This window comes from Trachinotus anak, unplaced genomic scaffold (genome assembly GCF_046630095.1).
Source record: "Trachinotus anak isolate AG129_WGS33_773 ecotype Australia unplaced genomic scaffold, CSIRO_AGI_Tana_v1 ptg000003l, whole genome shotgun sequence".
Classification (NCBI taxonomy): domain Eukaryota; kingdom Metazoa; phylum Chordata; class Actinopteri; order Carangiformes; family Carangidae; genus Trachinotus; species Trachinotus anak.
Genome location: NW_027273854.1, coordinates 4,718,205 through 4,738,981, shown reverse-complemented (window position 1 = coordinate 4,738,981; position 20,777 = coordinate 4,718,205). Strand labels below are relative to the sequence as shown.

Below are 20,777 nucleotides of genomic sequence, written 5' to 3'. Positions count from 1 at the left end.
ACACCCACATGCTGTACTTACATAATATCAATAAATTGCTAAATTGATGTTTTTAAAGTAGCCATTTAAGCATAAACGAGGGTTTAACCATTCAAGATGCTGCAATGGCAGGCAAAGTAGTATTAGAACCAATATCATGAAATGACTGATTCCTTTGAAATACCAAGTGAAATAATCAGATTTACAGTTTAGATCTTTATTTATTTTCCATGTACAAAAAGGTTATTAAGTGTTCTTTAAAACCATGCAATTTATATCAAAACATCAGCTCATTAAAAACAGCCTATGGCAGAAAAAAGAAACATTTATTTTTGGGGTAACCAGCCCTTTCTCACTTTACTGAAAACGAGGAATCATCTCTCTTGTAACTGGGATTGCAGCCCCATCAGGAACACTAGCCTTAAAACAAGTCCATCAACATGATGGTGGCTGAGATAGTGGAAGGTCTTTACGGGATGTAGCTATCCAGTTGCACTTCCTTTATCACAATCACAATAGAGCCCCTCAGTTCCATACATCCTCAGAAAAAAAAGCCAGCACCGCCTTGATTTCAGCTTCTCGTTTCAGTTGTGGTTGAAGGTCAAGCCAGGTGGGTTACTCTCCTCTGTCTCAGTCCTGTGTCTCAGGTGGCTGAACCAGAGCCTTGCGGTACTTGCACTGGATCCACACCCTGTACATGGTGAGCTGTTTCCCTCTGTTCACCTGTAGCCTTCTGTCCACCATGTTCTGCACTTTCTCAAGCCCGGCCTCAGCGAACAGCTCATGAAGCTCATCTGAAATAAAAAAGAAGCACAGAAATATTTTCATACACTTTATTAGCGCGCAATTCTGCAAAATAATCATAATACATTTTTATAAAGAGGTCTTTATTTTTTACCTTGGGTAAAGAAATATACTCTTGTTCCATCACCTCGGACGTAAAAGTTTTCTGACAGACACCTCCCTAAAAGAAGCAAAGGGTCACAATGTGCACATTATTCTACAACAAATTGCAAACATTAGATAAACACTTATTAATTAATTTGGTGCCATTTTAATTTGTAGTGTGCCATTAGAAGTATTCCATATAGACTAAAAGTTTGATGGGTATTGTGCAGCCAGACTTAGTGCTACTATCTGCAAGTGCGGTCTATAATATTCTTTTACCTATTTAAGTGCAGAATACTTTGTCAAAACACAGAAAGTTTGTGTGGTGTGACCTAATGTAGCGGTCAGTTCTGAAACCACAAAAACAGACCTGAGAGAAACACATTTTTGAAACACACGGGGTCTTTCTGGACTTCAGCCTGACTAACCTTTCTTGAAGCGGAGCTGTGCCATATCGTAGCGTCCATAGTCCCTGAGCAGCATCACCCCCCCGGGCTTAAGGAGCCGCGCTAATCTACTGATGGATGCCTGCATCCTGAGACAGGAGTGAAACGTTGAGATGACCAGTGTGATATTTAATGATTTACACTGAGTGAAAACAAAAAAAAAGGAGTGAAGGCAGAGGAAAAAGGTTCATACTTGTCGGGATGCAGTGCTGATAACACAAAGATTAGCACTATGACATCAAGGGTTCCATCGGGGACGGGGTAATTGGCTTCCACATCACTCAAGTCATGAACAAAGGCGAAGCAGCGCCCAGGGTCGTACTCTGGATTAGTCTGATGACAAGAAGGCAATTTCAATTCATTAGTTATCCCACAGCCTGAGATGAGGACCACATCACCCTTACATTAACCCAGTCATCTCACCTTGACTAACTCCACAGCTGTGCTGGAGAAATCACAGCAGTAAACAAAGAGTCCAGGGTCACTGCAAAAAGCAGAGCTGCAGTTAAGTGTATCTGTAAGTGCTCCTCCTACTGTGCTGGTCAAATATGACCTGTGACCTCAAAATGTCTCAAAGGGTCTTGCGTGCACTTACTTGTTGGTCTTCAGTATTGGAAAAACCGTGTTCCCCACACCACAGCCAACCTGTACAGTAATTCATACAGCAATTGACTCCACTTCAGTTTGTACTCACTGACAAACAGTATCACGTATAGCAGCCATTTTTTTCCAATAGAATAAATCCTGACAAGAAACACAGGCAGCTACAGTTGCTGGAAATCTGTATCTCTGCCAAGGCCTCACAATCCTCAAGATTTAATCAAACAGAAAAGGTTTTTAGCCATTTGTTTTGTGTTGTTGTCATCCAACCTCTTGTGAGACAATGAAGACTGAAAACAGTTTGCTTTATATTCTCAGGTTAATATTTAACGATAAGTGCAACCTGTTCATTTTCTTCCAGAAATTATGTTTCTGCATCTGGTCCAAAAGACACACAGTTCCCACAATGTTCATTTTACACCAAATTTACTGAAACCTGTTAACTTGTTTCAGAGATTAAACAACCTCCTTGTAAGATGTAAATATAACAGCAGGTGTTTAGAGAGTCATTAAATGTGTGTGGTGAATGATGAGGTAACCTGCTTTCAAAAATGAATCTCTCACCTCCAGAATGCGATATGTGGCAGAGGAGCCAGGAAAGTCACCATCAGAAATTTCTCTGCTTTGTTCTTGATCCGGACTGTCCTGCCGACCGTCATCTGTGCCAGAGCCTTCATGGTTCAGGCTGCACTGTGGGGCCAGCTCTGGGAACTCTGTGAAGAGCCAGTGACGGTCCTTGAAGAAGCGATTCTCGTGGATTGTGTAAAAACCATTCCAATACTCATTGGCCCGGCTGTCGTATTCCTCTGCAAGAAAAGGGTAAGGTGGTAAAAGCCATTGTTAAAGTCGTGATCTAGTACATCTTGCCATGTTTACAAATCTTCACAGAGAAGATTAATAAAGCTTAATAAGACAAATCATATGCAGAAGCAAAGGGCACAATTGATTGTGGTGAATTTTACTGAGCAGATGTCATTCAAGTCACTCTCAGTTTAAGTTTGACTAAAGACAACTGTCAAACTGTCTTTTCGCACACTAAAAATGAATGAGTGTAGAACATCAGGGTACACTGCCCTATGATTAGAAGCAGTTATAGCTCTGTTACTGATTCTTGATGCTGGTCACATTGTGTGGTTTATGTATCTGAGTCATGAGTCTTGGCAACAACAATGCAACCTTGTTTCTCTGGAGGTAGAGGCTGACTGTTCTCTAAGACTTTCTTCTTTGCAGCTGCTTCTTGGTCTTCAGTCCACTCCACATTGTCCCTGTTGGAAACAGAAAACTATTATACAGCGTGGTTGAGGTGATGTGCTGAATTCAGGCCCTATCAGAATGACGGTACATTATATCTGATCTGATATAATCAGATCTGATATATCAATTTCTGGAAAAATATGCAGACTTATAAACGTATGTATCAGACTGAAAAAAAGAGTTTTCAAAGAACATTTAAATTCTCATTCAAATGTCATTTTGTGATATTGGGATACAGATCTTATCCAGGACAATTCATGCAGTTCATTGAGTTAACAAAATACAGAAGTCTATTGCATTTTGAGTTGACAACAATTAATTAATTAGTCTATCTACAGAAAATTAATCTGCAACAATTTTGATCATCAAGTACTTCAGTTGTTGCTGTTTTTATTTTAACCTCCCTTAATAGTAAACTATAACTTTGGGATTAGGACCGCTGGCCATACAAAACAAGAAATTTGAATACTTCACTTTCGGGTTTGGGATATTGTGATTTTGATATTGATTTTTTTTTTTTACATGTTATTGATCAAATAATTACTTGAGAAAATGATCTATCCAATAATTGACAATGAAAGTAATCGTTGGTTGCAGCCCCAATTGACTAATTCAATCAATTAAGTCACAAAGTGACTTAATTAATCAAACAAAGTGACTTAATTGATGTTAAAATAAGTTTAGCATTGAACTCCCAGTTCTAGACTAATGTAAGATCCTCTCTTTCTCTCTCTCTCTCTTTATATCGCTATCATTATTATTATTATTATTATTGTTATCATCATCATCATCATCATCATTACAAGTACTACTACATCAAAACACCAAGACCCGTTCTTTGGTAAATCTCCAATCAAAACAATAAGCAGAAATCATAATCAATGACAAGCCATTGCTACCAAATGATAGCTTTTACATCCCGGATTTCTAGCTTAAGTCACCCACCATGCGTTGTGTTGGAAGACCTGCCGCGGGTCTGTGAGGAAGCGGGTCCCAAACTGAGGTCTCTTCACGTCTCCGGTGGACGAATCAGGCAGAGTCAGCCCTGTTTCCCTGCTGCCTTGCTCCACTCCGACCACGGCATGGGGCGCCGCCATGTTGGAACTGACGCGACGGAAGAAGGGCAGTCCATTTAATTGCGCTGCGTTCAATGACTATCGGAAATGTTACATTTATGTTATAAGACTGATATTTGACATACAACTCGTACAAAAAGTTGCAGGAAGTAGATCCGCAACAACGCATTCTGTTGTTTATTTGGCTCTAGATATTTGCTACTGAAATGTTTCCACTGAGTAAAACACACATAACTTGACACATTTTGCCCTGTTATCTTTCCCTCTGCAGTTTTGTCTGTTGCCGTAAAATGATAATGGTATTTGCGTTTATCTTCGACACCAAAGTACAATGAACTAATACTATTTCCCCTCGGCAGACTGCATTATAAGACCTAGTCTGGACATAACTGGTCGTGATTTACATATGTGCCATGCTGTGCGAGACCCGTGAAGAAGACACGCTTCTTTGTTGTGAAATGGATGGATGCATGAGTACCATAATACTAGCTCTACTGATAACTCACAATCAGACTATAGTTCAGCTCCGTGCACTCTACCATACACTGCTTGACAATGAAATATTCAGCTTTAAGACGTTCAGGCTGCGCATCCACAGGTTATGCTGCAGCATTTGAGCAGTGCAGTGTTTATACACTAGAGGGAGACATATGCCAGGAATGTCTTTACTGGTGGCAGAGAAAGTGTCTTTGCTGGTGTCACTCTGACCCACATGTATGAAGAGAAACCTGGGACTGAAATTACAACTCATGTGGTGAGCTTATTTATATGCAAATTTGTTTGTTTTTTTTAACAGTCCTTTCACTTGTAACTTGTTTTGAGACGTTCAAGATTAGAATCAAAATGAACATTTAAAATGGTCATGATGCATTTTTGGATTGATTTCCGTGATCACCTGGTTCCACCCCAGGACATGCACTCAGGGAGTCTTTGTATAGAGCCTACACAAACTGTTTCATAAGTTTATATTTTTAGCCTCGAGACAGACATCTACTGATTAATACTTTGACAGAGACTAGTCAAAGTGGGACTTTGCATAGCAGCAAAGCAGCAGTAAAGGTTACGGGATCTCTGCATTACATGTTTCTTTTGTAGAGATTTATACACACCTGAAATTATAGTTTTTGCATGCACTACAAAAGCAGCCTTAAATGTCATTTACTCGACTGACAGCAATCTTGACTGGACATCTGGACTGGGCTAGACTTACAAAGACCCCCTCCTGGTACTGCAGATAGACACTCACCATTTAGAACAATGATGTGCTGTGAGGTTCAGCAGAAGACAGGAGCGATGCCACAGTAAACCAATGATCAAACATGTTTGGTTTCACTAAGACTATAATCCAAGTTGACTGGAAGAGGCAGTATTTCCCCAAGATCCACACTACCAAGAACAAATAATGCATGTTTTTAGAAAATACTAGAATATAGCATTTTTGAGGGACACATTACCAGTAAGATAAGCAGTAGGCTACCTGATAACATACTCTATATTTGTTAATAATATATTCATCAGGCTAGCGAGAGCAAGATGTGGTGACAAGGAAATATGTGTAATTTTTTCTGACTACAATCAGCAACGGGTCTGAGACTAAGAAGAAGTAAAAAAAAAATAAATAAATAAGAAGAGGAAATGACTGTTTTTTAGAGCAATACAACAGGAAATATTCTTGATAGTGTACACAGCATCCGACAGGCTGTGGTAATACACAGAAATTCTCAATTCTACACGAACAACCAGTTTGACACCAATGCACTAGACTTAAATTGTATGAGCACAGATGGAGAACTGATCAGCAGGTTCTAACTGAAAACAGAGTAAGGTATAGTTGATATAGTTATCTTGATTACAGACTCAACTCTAAATCAAATAAAATTATAACATTGATACTTTAACAGATCACGTTAATGTCAGAATTAAATAAAGAAATTAGATGTACAATTAATGGTGACAAATGAAAGTTGGAACCAGCTCAAGCAGAGTGCAGACAGTGAATGACTTTAGGACACTCAATGCACCTGTGCCTGCCTCCAGGGAGTGTGCCCACGTGCCTCCTCATGTTCATGTGAACGCCACTTCTAATACTGCCACCCCCAAAAGTGCTGATTAGAGTTTGAGTCAAAGGTCTCAGTAACCTCTTCTAGCGATAAGGGCACATTGCAGGCAGGTAGATGGAGATAAGTCTAAGTCGTGACTCTGACTTCCACAGTTCTTCCACACGTCTGTCCGACCATGGCTGCACTGTCATCTTCAGAACAGGCCAAAGAGAGCAAGGCAGTTGACAGTCCATCATCACTACCTGTCCACACTGAAGGTAGGTGGTGTCCTTCTGCCATTTAGGTAGAGGTTGCAGGTTTGGTAGATAACGTCGGATGAAATGTTTAGAAACCAGAGTTTGACTATGGTGCCATCCCCTCTTTCCAGTCAGTGTTGGTGTGCATCACATGAGGAAGGGAACCATCCCAATGCCCCATGATCACCATATTTGGGGGCGACAGGGTCAGTATTTGCCACATTGGAGGATATATATCCCAACCATTTGGTGTGCAAGCTTCCCTCAACCCCTATTAATACAGTGTGGAGCACTGGCTGACTGTGTGTTTCCCAGAACCACATGAGAAGCACCCTTTTCCAAGTGCCACCAAAGATTGGGGCACTGGTGGCATTGATACTGAAGATAATTTGTTGGTTCTGTGGTTGCAGCTGGAGGTCAGGAGCCTTGTTGAGGAAGGTTTGTTGTAATTCAGCGTACCCTCCTTTGAACCCTGGTCCCATGGCTGCTGTTTCAAATGAAGCAATGTGAAGATGATCAAGAAGTCATTCAGCGACTCCACTCACAGGACCAATCAAGGAAGAGGACAAAGGCAGAGCATGTGAAAGTTCTGTGTCTTGAGGGGGAGTAGGTGTGTGGGTGTTTTTAGTCTATAAAAGGCTGGAAACTAGTTTGGGCCTCCTCAAGCTCTCTCTCTCTCTCTCTCTCTCTCTCTCTCCTAGAGATCTGACTTGGTTTTTTATTGGTTAAGAATGCCTGCGTTTGTATGGGCTCATTTGCTTTGTCATCCCAGCCTCCATTTCCTCTTCCTGTTGTTTCTGGATCTCTTCCAATTCCATCAATTTCAGTTTGTCCTCCAACAAAGCAGACTGGAGGAGGTTAAGGACTTCTCTAATAGCTTTTTAGGAAGGTTTGCTTCCCCTCGACAAGAGGTGTGGTTACGGTGCCCAGAGCAATTAGAATGAGAGTGGTTGGAGGAGCCGCTCCCCAGGTTTTGTTCAGCTCAGCAATAAGTATGCTGTACATGTCGAACAGTTACTGATGAGGTGATACACTGGGGGGGTCACATGTCTTGCAGGCTCCTTGTGCTTCCTGATGACATTATTTTTGGCTTGGCTCCTAATTGGTCATACTGTTTTATTGCAGGAACTGCAGACTTTTGGCGAGTCAGCCATGGGTTTACACACTGTTTACAGGTTCTGGCATAGCAGCTTGGATATCCATGCTCATATCATTAAAGTCTCAATATCTCCAGCTTGAAGGACTGGAAGCAATCAGCAGTTCCTAATGGAGTTACTATTAGAAAGAGAAGTTTTAGCACAATTGATCTACGATTTTTCGTGAGAATGTGTCAATTGTTTTCAACATGTCTATTCCCCATCATGCCTGTTGATTTGCAGTAGAAACTGTAAATTAGTTCATCAAAATGAAACGTTTAATGTGCATATAAGCGTGGAGGTTATTTTTGCAATACTCTGGTGTTGGTTGCATAAAATTTACCAAAATTAAGCAATGGTTCTATCGTACGTAATTGTAGCTTGACAGTGTGCAATATCACCCCTGTTGCCTGATACCTGCTGCCATCAGATGGATATAAAGAGACTCATCATGCACTGCACAGTGATTGCAGTGTAACGTTGGATTTGTGTTACCACCCTCTTCTGTGCCTCTCTTTCCACTAGAGCGCACAGTCTCCAAATGACCAAACCTTCACAGTCGAGGAAATAACCTCTGTGCACCACATGACAATATCAGTTTACCAGTGTAAAGCACAAATATAGATTCCCATCCCCTTTGATTTGTCAAGTCATCAACATCTCACAGAGTAAATATATAAGTTACTTTCTCTATTTGGATATTTTAAACTCGTATTGCTTTGGATCTGAAATATGACTCTCATTTACGCTTTTGTAAGCTTGATTAATAGAGGGAAGAAACAGCTGACATTTGTTGAAAGGGACTCAAATGTCAAGAACCACACAAAATTTGGTGAAGTCAGGTATAATGAATCTTTAGTTCTTTCTACTGAGGGAAGGTATAGAGTTAATCCACAGATTCTTTAAGAAAAGTGTGCAAAAAACAAACAAAGTGTGCAGTGAGCTCTCAGGCTGTGTCCTGAGAGAGGACCAGAGCTGTGAGACCAAAATACACATCACATCGTACTAATATCTCAAATAGAAAAATTACAAAAGTTCGTTATCATCAATTACACGGCATTATGGCTGATGTTGTTTGATGTGCAATAAAATCTGCCCATATGGACAAAGAATATGGTATTTCAGTAAAACACAGTGCTGGTCACTAGAAAATTGAAACAAACCAAACAATTTACAGTTCAATCTTTGAAGCACCTTTACAAATAAAATGAACAATAAAACAGCCCAACAAAGACAAAAACAGGTGATGCAGTGATAACAAAACACCTCGTAGCATTTATAAAGATACCATTGCTGCCAATGGATTTCAAAAACAACATAGACCACAATATCACTGTAAACCAAGTCAGCCTAAAGGCTGCACTTAAAGGATAACTCTAGGATTTTGGAATCTGGGCCTTATTTTCATGTTTTTGGGTGCAGATGACTGATAGGGACAAAAATCTTTATAATCAGTCCACTATTGAGCAAGAACTGTCCAACAGCTGCTGCAATGTAAATAACGGGGCATTTGATAACATCACACTAACAAAGTAACTAATGGAGGCAGCAGTAGAGCAGCATCTCCTGTGTTGTATGAGTTAAAATTACTGTTTTCCCCAGTGGAGTCTGGTGGCTTTGAACAGAGAGAAAGAATTTCAGTTTCTAGTTAAACAAAGATCTTATTCTTTAACAAAAAAGTCTGTCTTTGTAGAAATCCAACCCATAACATTGTCAGACACTTAAAATAACAATCTGATCCTGTTGGTGGCAAAAACAAGCACTTTTAGTCTGATGTGATCAAATGTCTTGTTGTTTACACTGCAGCAGCTGTTTAGCAGTTGTGTATACCATTCTTGCTCAATAGATGACTGAATGCAAATCTTTTTGTCCCCATCAATGATTTACCCCCAAAACCATGGAAACTAAGTCCCCGGTTCAAAAATCCCACAGTTATCCTTTAACAGCTCCACAAAATCATTCCTATAAACAACTTTGCATTAGAAGAGAAGGAAATGGTTATGTATACGAAACCCTAAACAACTCCATAGTGCACATTTTACGTAAACTGATATCATCTAAACTTTCGAGTGTTTAGAGAAAGAAGAACTTTGAAATAAGCTGCAGCTGCACTCTGAGAGAAAACTACAACATTTTCAACACAACAAGGCTTAGATGTAAATAATGCAAGATCTCAAAATGTCCATTCATTCCTGTTTTTTCTATGACAACTTATTTCTTTTAGCTCATGGTGATTCCTAATTTTATCTTAAAATGTAAGCAAAAAAAAAAAAAAACAAACACAAAAAAAAATCTCAAACAACAAATCTTGCAATATAAAAAGAGCTTCCCAAAAAGCCCACAAGAGTGACAAGGACAGCAGCAGTTCCCCAAAATGTAACCTGACAGTGGAGTTGTTTGAATATCAGTCTGACGGCATGTGCAGTACTGAGAGAAAACCAAAGGGCTTGCAACCGTCTGTGACTTATATTAACATTTCTAGTCATTTTTACATTATGTACAATTATTTCATCACATTGTTGACAGCGTTAACTACTTTTCAGCTACAGTAGCTTGTCACATGACAGTGTGAGCTTCTTCTCGTCCATCTCTGTGCTACTACATTCCATTCTTTGTCGTTGAACCCTGAGTTTTTCTCATCCCATTTGGTTGTTAGTTGCCTCTGTACGCTATGTTGGTGAAGGTGGAAGTGGCGCCTTTGTACAAAGGATTGTTAGCCTGTGGAATGAAAACAAATGCAACAGTTTTTAATTCAATCTCATACTCATATCCAACTTTTTGTATGGTTATGTCTTTCCCCATTAGATAGTAGCCATATTCCATTACAGTACTCCATTCATCCTTGAAGGAGAAGCTGTTCCATGTTATTATTTTAATTACAGATATTTCTCACCGTATCCCATTTGGCCTTGGCTCTCTCCTCCTCAAACTTGGCAAACTCCCTGCGATCGTGGATGGTGACCAGCAGCTTCCAGATGAGCAGACCGGCAAGGCCCAGTAGCAGAATGGCTCCGGCCACTGCCATGAGCACAATTAAGATGTCTGGACCCTCAGGGCACTCTGACAGACGACAGACAAGAGAGGGTTACTCAAAAAGAATACATTTCCAATGCTGGTTTCTGTGATGAGATGTGAGCAGTGGAGCACACTCACTCGAGAGTCAGACACTCCGCTGCACAACAGTTCAGTACACTTTGGGTTTATGTGGTGTGGCAGAGTGTGGCTGTGGTTAAGTGGCTAATGAAGTGTTCTTTAGGAAATAGCATGTTACCAGATGCACACTGTTCCCCTGATGCAGTAGCTCGCAATGCACATGGTGAAATGATACTCAAGAACACACTATTCTGCCCTATTAATGCATCCTAAAAACATAACGCACAGTTCTCTTACAGTACCTGGCTCTTTCACCACATAGAGAATGGATTTGCCACTTTCGTCTTCGTAATACTGGAAGTGCTCCACGCAGTCATTTAAGTCTTTGTATGAGCAATTCACTGCATTTCTGTCATGGAAAACTGAGGGATAAAGATGATAAGAGGAAGAAACAGGGTTATGAAAAGGTTTAAGGTATTTTTAAAAAACATAATTTTCTACTCATATGATGAGCAGCAGGAAAACAACAGTAAAGCCTTTGCACAACAGGTCAGAAATACACTAGGTAGTAGGGAAATCAGAGATTCTTACTCAGGTTTTCCACGACTATGATTTCATCTTTGCACATTCTGCTGCAGCTGTTGTCCTCAGCGTACTGCCCTCTCTTGAAGTGCTGACACTCGACACACTCCCTGCAAACAGAGGTCCCAACTGTAACCTTTATACAATACACAGTGCACAGTATGCACTACTCAAACTCTTCAGTGGCAGTGTGTGATTCAGTTTGATGCGCAAAAAGTGGTACATGTATATAAAGATGAACCCGTGTTAGTATCTGCTGACTGTGGAGGCCATGGGAGAAGGCTGATCTTCTGCTGTACATGAAACCACACTTGGATTCGTTTAACGTGTGTGGGAGTAGTTTGTTATCATCCTGGGATGTTAAAACGTCACAATCTCTCAAATTCTTCACTATGGATTATTTTCTCGGTGAGCTGCACGGCCTGAATATTGCAAAGTCAGCTGTTTAGTTGGTGGAAGAATTTATTAAGAAGAAAACCAGTAATTAAATGATTTTAAAGAATAATAAGTTATCTTTAAAATCATTTGTTATTTCATTGGTCGTTAAACTTGCTCTGAAAAAAACAGAACAGGATTTCTCTCTAGCTACTGGTCTGATTGCCATGATATTGGGCATAGAGGATAATGGTCCTGAGAATGATTTCTATAAAAAAATAATCCAACATTCTGGTTCCTGTCATGATACAGCAAGCTGAAAAATAGTGGGTGGATTTCCTTTTTTTTTTTTTTTTTTTTTTGTTGGATATTCAAATTTTCAGTTTTTTTGGTGCCACTACAAGTCCAAACTTTAGGATTTGTACACCTCAAATGAATGGGAGAATCCAGTGGGTTTACTGTACGTATTCATGGTCCCCTAATTTTGGACACTCCATTTACACCACCCTCACGTCAAAATGTCAACTTCGGATGACTTCATGGTAGACCGCATGAAGTTTGTTGAGCGCACTCATTCTCCCATGGAAATAGACCCCATGGCATTTCCTCTAGTGCCAACCTCAGGACAAAACTAATGTTGTCAGCCTCGCGACTGCTGAGACTTTAAACTGTTAAACTCACTTTTTTATGGTGCAGGAATCGGGGCAGGTGGGGCATTTCTCGCAGGTAGCTCCGTAGGCACCAGGCTGAGTGCAGTGACAAACCCCACACTCACAGTTCCCGCGGCCGCTGCAGAGCAGGCCGATGCTGGACATGCAGGTGTCTGTGAGTGTTGTGCAGTTACAGTTTTCTCCCTTCCAGCCGGCATCACACTGGCAGGTGCCACAGCTGCACCTCCCATGATCTGAAGGAATAAAAAAAAAAAAAAAAAAAAAAGGATGAGGATGTTCAAATTAGTCCTTTAAAATATATATTCTTTCACTTCAAATCAAATACATACACTTCAGATATGTTCTTCAGTGTCCATAATCACATGGGTGGAGCTGGGCAAACAGTTACAAAATCCAAATTATGCAATTTGGAAATGAATCAGAGTGTGTCTGTTTTATTGTTTTAAGTCTATAGTGAGTCGAGTTGTCTCCCGTTGCCTATGAACCTGTGTGTTTTTCAAACATATTGCATAATTAGGCAAGCATACCTGAGAACGTGGAGTCTGCAACCATGTAATTACTAGTTAAGTATATAGTCTGACTAAAGCTGCACTTAGTTGTTTTCTGTTATTTTTGTTACAACAGCCAGGTCATTCTAGGAACAGTAACACACCCGTTTGCTGACAGAACCTGGAGGTGAGCTTTTCTCCCTGGATTACAGAGAGCCACCTCACATCAGCACATGAAGCTACCTTAGAAACAAAGGCCGATTCCCAGAGACCACAGCGTTCTTAGCAAGAAACCAAACAGGATTTGGCACTGGATGACTAAGAGCAAAGTGAGTGAGTCACAGCTCAGCTGGATCAGACTGGGGGAGTTACTGGTCATGAAATATCACTGAGGGTTCAAGGGTCCTTAATTCCAGGACTCAAAACAAATCATCCAATGTTGTAAACTCGAGGAAACAATGCCCCAGGCTCCACCCTGTCAACTGCAGCTTCTCTTTTGGATTGGACTTGTATATCCATGACAGGATCAGACATGGTTTCTGCTGGTGTTGTCACTGGTTAATGGTTAACACTCTCACGTACAATGCTTTGCAAAGAGTAATCTTTCTTAGTGTCAACAAGACAGCAGTGGAAACATGCTGAACATTTTTGAAAAAAAGACAAATCTGTGATATGTTTTGTTCAAAATCTTGTAGGACAAGCTTGTCATTGTAACTATGGATTCTTTTTTTTTTTTTTTTTGCAGTGTGGAGCGTTTAAACTTGATAAGAGTAGTAGTGGAGTTAGTAGCTGTCTTGTTTCCATTATTTTGATCCCATTGAGTTGATTCAAACACATAAAAAGGGAGTTTTTAGGTTTACATCATCCTGCTCTCACTGTGAGACTGCTCAGTAATCCTTCCCATTAATCACATGCCTGGGCTTTAGAGAGAGCAAACGTGGGGGCCATGATAAACGGATAAAAACAGGAATGAAGACAGAACAGTACACAGTTGGATGAAGAAGAGGGAGCAGTGGAGACAGACATACTGGAGAGAGAGAGGAGGCAAATTGCCAGGAAAGGAATGCAAACTTTCCCGTTCACTCTGTCCTCATATTTATGGGCCCTGGGGCTGTGCTCGCTGACTGCTGCTCCCTGGCCCTGCCCCAGTCCCACAGCCCCTTAGCAGAAAGGAAATACACAGCCACAGGGAATATCAAAGAGACTGAGCTCTCCGTAGCTCCAATTGAGCTGGGGCCGAGGGGCGCTTGTTCTTTAAAGACGATGACGTCACGACTGTATTGAGACACAGCGACTTAGTGGTCCCAATTTGAGCTCAGTTATGGCTTTGTCTATGTCGGTGTGTGGGTTGGTGAGCGTGTGCGCCCGAGCCCTTGGTGTCATCGCTGAATGCCTCAGTACCTGTCTCCCAGAAAAACAACCTCCCTTTAGAAAGACTCCAAACCCGTCCTTGTTGATACAAGCCTGCCAGATTTCAGCTTTCCAGCACAAACATTACCCTCCACGTTCTCCTTAGGTCATGGTGCACCCACAGGGGGCATTCAATTTGGTTCAGTTCACTGGAAATAACAGTATTGAACTTTTACTCCAGTGATTAAGTAAAAAAATTTGGGGGGGGGGGGTCCTCAGAAAAAAATTATTGAATTCAATCTAATTGAGGCTGAGATATGCTGCCACAATAAGTTAAACATGAGACTCTGTTATCTCCATTAGAATCAGAGTTAATATGCAGAGCTAAAGTTTGCTCTGCTTAATGTATGTAAAGATTAAACAGCAATTTTCTTATTCTGCCATTCCTATGCCCCCCCCCCCTTATAATCACAGACTGTAACCGCTATTACATTAAATCACCCAGTGACAAAGCCTATTAAAGTTTTATCACCATGATTGAGTAACTATGCACTGGGCTGTGCAGACTTGTAACAGGGAGTGAAAGAGCATCGAACCACACTGCTGTGAGTGATAAGGACACTCAGACAGCACTAAATGGGTGTGTTCTCTGACTGAGAGCTGGTCATTTGTAAGCTTTACTGTTTATGCTCGGCAGTTGAAGTATGCAATTATTTACATGTCTTTCACAAGCAAGCAAAGAGTCATAATAATGGGGCGTTAGAGGAGTTTTGACAAAGCTATGGATTTCTGATTTGTCGAGCTGAGTAACAGGAAACTATTTAAACTGACTAAGGTGTGTTTACAGACTGAGTGACTGGAAACGAGCAGAATGTGGGCCATTAAGGCTGGATGAGGCTGTGGAAAAGGGAAAAGGAAGGGAAGGGCGACCTAATCTTTCTTGCTAACAGTGACATAAAATAAAGGGAATGTTTTGACCTCAAGGAAGACCAGTGTGACATCAGTTCTTGTTTTTAATCATTCATCCACTATGGTAAAATTAACTCTGCTTACATGGCGCTTTGCTAGGCGCCACTCAGAGCACTTTACAATACTGACAACATTCACCCATTCACTCACACATTCAGACAGCATAGCCACACATCTGGGCTCAGTGTCTTGCCCGCCACGTGGACTGGAGGAGCCAGAGATAGAAGCTCTGACCTTCTGACTAGTGGACGACCTGCTCTGCCTCCTGATCCGCAGTCGCCCCACAGTATATAATAAAGGCTTTGTAACTTTTCTACCATTACGAGGCAGTTTGACAGAAAGAGGGGTGTCTACTCACCGGAGCAAAGTGCTCCTTTAAAGCGCAAGCAGTTGAAGTCGTCACACTGGCAGTACTGTCCCCACACCTGACCAAACTCATTCGCGTGGCAGGAGCACTGTCCACACAAGCAGTTGCCTCTCCCACTGCAGATCGGGCTACCCGGCTTTGGGATGCAGTTAACATCATCAGACGGACTGTAGTCCTCCACTGAGCACTCGCACCGAGGGCCCAGGCGACCAGGGTGACACTGGCACGCGCCGCACTCGTAGGTCCCGTTGCCGTTGCTACAGACAGGGCTGTTGGCTTCTGCCTGTGCCTCACAGTCGCAACCGCAGGCAAAGTCCACCTTGATCTGCAGGGAATCCTTGAAGCCCCGAGGTTTGATGGTAAAAGTGCGGCTCTTCTCTTTAGGGCAGCCACGCAACTGAGCCTCCACGCTGAATGACACCTGGAGAAGAAGACATGTCTCCATAATAACCTGTGTGTGTACTGACGGACATTATCTGCATCTCAGCTGATACGTACCGTGTCTCCAATCTTGAGGCCAGAACAGGACTTGACTCCACGGATGACCTCTCCATTCAGGCAAGTGGCGTTGAAGGAGAGATTCAGCTCCTCTGGGACTCCTAGGACCTCCAGCTCCACTTTAGAGCGAATTTTCTGCTCAACATGAAGTTTTCAATCACACTTTAGTTAGTTAGTTGTATTCATTTGAACGTTCACCATATTGTCCCTGAACTCAGAGAGTCCTCACCGCATAAGCTTCCTCAATGAGCTGAATAACATTCCCAGAGTCGTCGGATAGCGTTCCCACTGTTGTGCCCGGGATCAGCTGACTGTACTCCTGGGAAAACATGACAGCAGGATGAGTTTTTACATATCAAAATTTAAAATTAATAAATCCATGCTTAGCCACAAGCAGCACAGTTTTTTTACCTTGTAGAGCGGCACCACATAGCTCGTCACGGCAAAAATTAAATTGATGTTGTTTTCAGACAATTTTTCATTCATGAGCGCCAAGGAGGGATAATCCTGGAAGACACGGGAAGCAGATCCTGTCCAATGACTCAAAGAACTATTAAAAACCCTTGTGAATAACTGCAGTGACTTCAATTTCTGCCTTTACCAGCACAGTAGATTTGTTGTAAATGTTGTCATTATCAAGGTGACACTGTCCATCATTAGGCTGCACAATGCCTGCTATACGCCCATCCAGTGCGATGTGAGTTTTGGCATCAGTGGTGAACACCAGTAGGTGTGAGGCATCCGGGCGCCACCCAATTTTGTCCTAATGATGATGGAAGAGGAAAAAAAAAAAATCAGTCTATACAGGATGTACACACAGACTCACCGAGCATGTGTATGTGTGTCTCTATGCGATTACAGTGTTTATACCTTGCACACCACAGCCTGCATGACAGCATCAAATCCACCCTCTGGAGCATCTCTATTTCTAGACACCTGCTGCTTCTTCACCTCCTCAGTGAAGCGCGCTACCTTCTCCGTCAGCTGCAGCACATGCTTGAACCCGAACTGAGCCTGGCATGTTTCACCAATTCTGCAAATATTGTACAGGTTAAAAGGTGGATAAGAAATCAGTGAATGTGGCAAAAAAAAAAAAAAACCCAAAACATTTTATGTTGTTAAAAACTGAACAGGTGCAGCTCCTTTTCCTCCACCAACCAAAACCTCTCCACCTACCCATAGCAAGGGTTCTCTACTGCCTCTGGAGGATGGGTGTACATGTACGGGGACGTGGTCTTGTCCACAAAGGCTCCGAACCCCATGCGTAGGTTGCTTGTGGTGCGGCCCATGGTCACAGCGAGCTCGTTTCCCAGAGTGCGAAGCCGGGCCAAGTCATCCGCCATTGAAAAGGAAACATCCATCATATAGTAGAGGTCGACTGGGTAATCCTCCACCTGTTTCACTGACACGGTGAATTGCTTGGCATCGCCTGAGAGGCAAACAGAGGAGGAGGTGGCAGAGGGGGAGACGTTACAGAGGATGATGAAGATTCACTGCACTGCAGATTGAACGATGAAATATTAAATAATAATAAGATATAAAAATCAGTCTGCGACCATAAACGTGATGTCTGATGTGTGTAAAATTACCTGGTCGTAGTACCATCTGAAGCTTCTGAGGCTTTATCTGAGTGACATCATCAGCTGTGCCCGAGGCCTTGTCGCTGAGCGGGGCATCCTCCTGAATGGTCACCATGCTGGAGGGAAACTCCACAGACACCGCACTGCACCCTCCATCCAGCAGGTTCTGCTTCAGGTCGCAGCGGGACACACTGGACCCCTCCTTCCCAAATTTCTTAAACAACCACATCCAATCTGTTAGGCACTCAAGGAACTGACAGGTTAAAAGTACCAACACATAAAAGCTGTAACTGTGTTGCCGCTATCTTGGCCTGGTCTCCCTTGTAAAAGAGATCTGTGATCTCAATGGGACAAACCTGGTTAAACAACGGTTAAATATAATCAAAGAAATAAAAGAAAAGAAATAGGAAAAAGCTTTTTTTTTCAGGTTTGCCGCTTTATCCACCCAGTAACAGACTTAGGTGTCTCTTCAAAGCTCACAGCATGTTGAGGAGTCAGCATGAACAAACAGCAACACGAAGAATGTGGTTGGGAAATGTTTCTGTTGCAACTTGTTACACTGAGTGATGAGAGGGGAGAAGCGACCAGACCCTGTGTGTGTGTGTGTGTGTGTGTGTGTGTGTGTGTGTGTGTGTGTGTGTGTGTGTGTGTGTGTGTGTGTGTGTGTGTGTGTGTGTGTGTGTGTGGGGGGGGTGTTTTTACCTCCTGAGAGCACCATGCACAGCTGGGGTGAACAGCCAAGCAGTGATGAGAGGGGAGAAGCGACCAGACCCTGTGTGTGTGTGTGTGTGTGTGTGTGTGTGTGTGTGTGTGTGTGTGTGTGTGTGTGTGTGTGTGTGTGGGGGGGGGGTGTTTTTACCTCCTGAGAGCACCATGCACAGCTGGGGTGAACAGCCAAGCACTGTTGACAAGTGGTGACTCCTTGTGATGTGCAGACATTGGAACCTGTGACAATCACATCAACACAAATGTCACACGAAACACATTTCCTTTTTCCTTCCACTCACAGTTGGGGCACAATAACCTACGCAACGCTGCTGACTATATTCATGAAGAAATGCATCAAAGGTGTTGTGCAACTCTAACTCACTACCACAAACCCAGATAACTCTGATACCGAGTACAGTCTTTCACAAGTTCTCACATCAAAGTGCTTAGTGGAGTCTCTGTTACATTAATAATACCAACCTTCATCATGCTTTCAGAAGGTTGTTTGACTATGTCAGCAAACTGCACCAAACTTGTCATTCGATGGAAGTTGACACATAAATAATGTCCATTCTGTTTCCTACTTGTTATCTAGTGTGGTCTATGGGTGTGGTTCACTTGAGTTAAACACAAGAGCGCAGCCACACACGTTCATTTACTTCTTCACTGTAAAAAGTTTAAATATGAGTAAAAGAATTAGATATCTGACTGAATATATACATGAAAACAGTCTTGAATATCTGCCTGAAATCGCACAAACACAAATTTAAGTGCCCCTGAAGTAGATACACACACAACTGATGGAAGACTGAGATGAAAACACCAGACAGGATATGATTCTTCAGGGCCAGTACTAACTCCAAATTACTTTACAGACACATGTCACAGTCTTTTATTCATTCATTTATTTATTATATATAATATATTTATTATAAGTTAGTTTTTGGCTTAATTGGGGAAATAGATAATAGATAATAAACCATAAACTACACAGAAACGGGCCTTTATTCATTCTCAGTTATGTGCTGATAATTAAACTGAGCCTATATCCTCGCTGTGAGTGTGGATCCTGTGGAGGACCAAGCTCTGGGAAACTTTTTTCACTCCCTTATAAGGAAAGGTGGCGAAAGCTCCAGCGGTGCAGCGCAATTACTAACAGTCCGGCTCCATTCACATCAGCCGACAGTGAACTATTCCTTATTGAGAACATTATATTCAGCAACTTTCACATGTAAAAAATATAAATATATATATACCATCAGGAGTTTCCTATAGGTCGTGGAGGGGAAACACCCTCAGGCCGCCTGAGCAGGTGAAAGTTTTAAAAGTTGCCCCAAAGAATAAAAAACCCATCTTACCCAAAACTTCTGATGCCGACGCCAAGAAGAGAAAGAGGATCAGCAGACGGTTTAAACGCGTCCCCATGGCTGAAGGGTCCCGGAGCAGACCTGGCAGGAGCGGCTCGCAGTTCCCTGTGGGCTCGTTCACTTCGCGTCTTCTCCGCCTTTCCTCATTCTTGACTCGACTGAGCGCAGTCACACGGTTTGCCTCGCTGATGTGAGACTCTGTCCAGGAACAGCTAACATGCGGTGACTCGTTTCTCAATGATCTCATCCGCTTTTAATCAGAAACACAACCACGACTGACCATGAAAAAAAAAAAAAAAAAAAAATACTCAAAACCTCCCTCATTTCTATTTATTTTCATGTGATGTGTCAGCACAGACGAAACAGACTTTAACCAGTGAAGTTTTATTACTTCTCTACACCTGGACATATTGTTAAAGTCTCTACAACAAGTTAATGTATATTCGTTTTTAGTTGTAGTTTTATTTTGTAATGAAATTATACAAAGGAAATCGAACTGTAACTTCTGAACACGATGTCAAATTCTATGAATAAGTAATTTATTACATTTTTTCTTGAACTTCTGCAGACACTAGATCAACCACTACATTAATGGACATTAATGTCTATTATTTTGTCATCTGTGAGTCTGAACCTACAACAAACTCGAAACATGGCTCTGTAGTGGTTGGCTGAATATTAAACTTCATGTGGCAGTGGTGTTAAATACTGGAGATTGTCCTACAGATTGGTGCACACCAGCTGCAGTGTTTGCGGTTGCGTTCAGCACAGTTCCTGCTTTGCACGTCATCCACATTACAAATATAGTTTATCTGAAACCACAGTGCCTCTCTCGGCATTCAATTCAAGTTTAAAGTCACTTACATCTTATTAAATGTGAACTGCTTTGCATGTTGCCCTGTCCTCTGCTGGACTGAAAGAGAACAGCATAACAGTTCATGAATAAGCTGCATCCAATGTTGTTTCAAATGATGTGGAAACTGGAAAACCTGACATGAAAACCTGAATATCCGTTTGGAGTCTGGGCTCATAGTGATTGATCACAAAAAACTAG

General features: G+C 41.9%; 2 protein-coding genes across 3 annotated transcripts; both read right to left on the bottom strand.

The window, feature by feature from the left end:
• Positions 1-180: 180 nt before the first annotated feature.
• On the bottom strand, positions 181-4,295 carry mettl2a (methyltransferase 2A, methylcytidine). Its single transcript, XM_071468665.1, has 9 exons — positions 4,113-4,295; positions 3,090-3,178; positions 2,478-2,719; positions 1,909-1,958; positions 1,737-1,797; positions 1,507-1,646; positions 1,296-1,402; positions 878-943; positions 181-773 (listed from the first exon to the last, which is right to left on the bottom strand). Exons 1-9 carry the CDS (start codon positions 4,262-4,264, stop codon positions 610-612), a joined length of 1,071 nt encoding a protein of 356 aa, XP_071324766.1. The 5' UTR covers positions 4,265-4,295; the 3' UTR covers positions 181-609.
• A 4,218-nt stretch (positions 4,296-8,513) lies between these two features.
• itgb3a (integrin beta 3a) lies at positions 8,514-19,921 on the bottom strand. 2 transcript variants are annotated; one of them, XM_071468477.1, is made up of 15 exons: positions 19,715-19,921; positions 18,508-18,593; positions 17,658-17,862; positions 17,245-17,497; positions 16,939-17,101; positions 16,670-16,831; positions 16,480-16,575; positions 16,298-16,387; positions 16,069-16,203; positions 15,562-15,991; positions 12,407-12,629; positions 11,360-11,460; positions 11,071-11,190; positions 10,569-10,735; positions 8,514-10,393 (listed from the first exon to the last, which is right to left on the bottom strand). In XM_071468477.1, exons 1-15 carry the CDS (start codon positions 19,779-19,781, stop codon positions 10,328-10,330), a joined length of 2,364 nt encoding a protein of 787 aa, XP_071324578.1. In that variant the 5' UTR covers positions 19,782-19,921; the 3' UTR covers positions 8,514-10,327. The 2 variants fall into 2 exon arrangements, with proteins under 2 accessions (XP_071324578.1, XP_071324587.1); XM_071468486.1 differs by lacking the exons at positions 18,508-18,593; positions 19,715-19,921 and adding an exon at positions 18,351-18,386.
• Between the last annotated feature and the right edge of the window lie 856 nt (positions 19,922-20,777).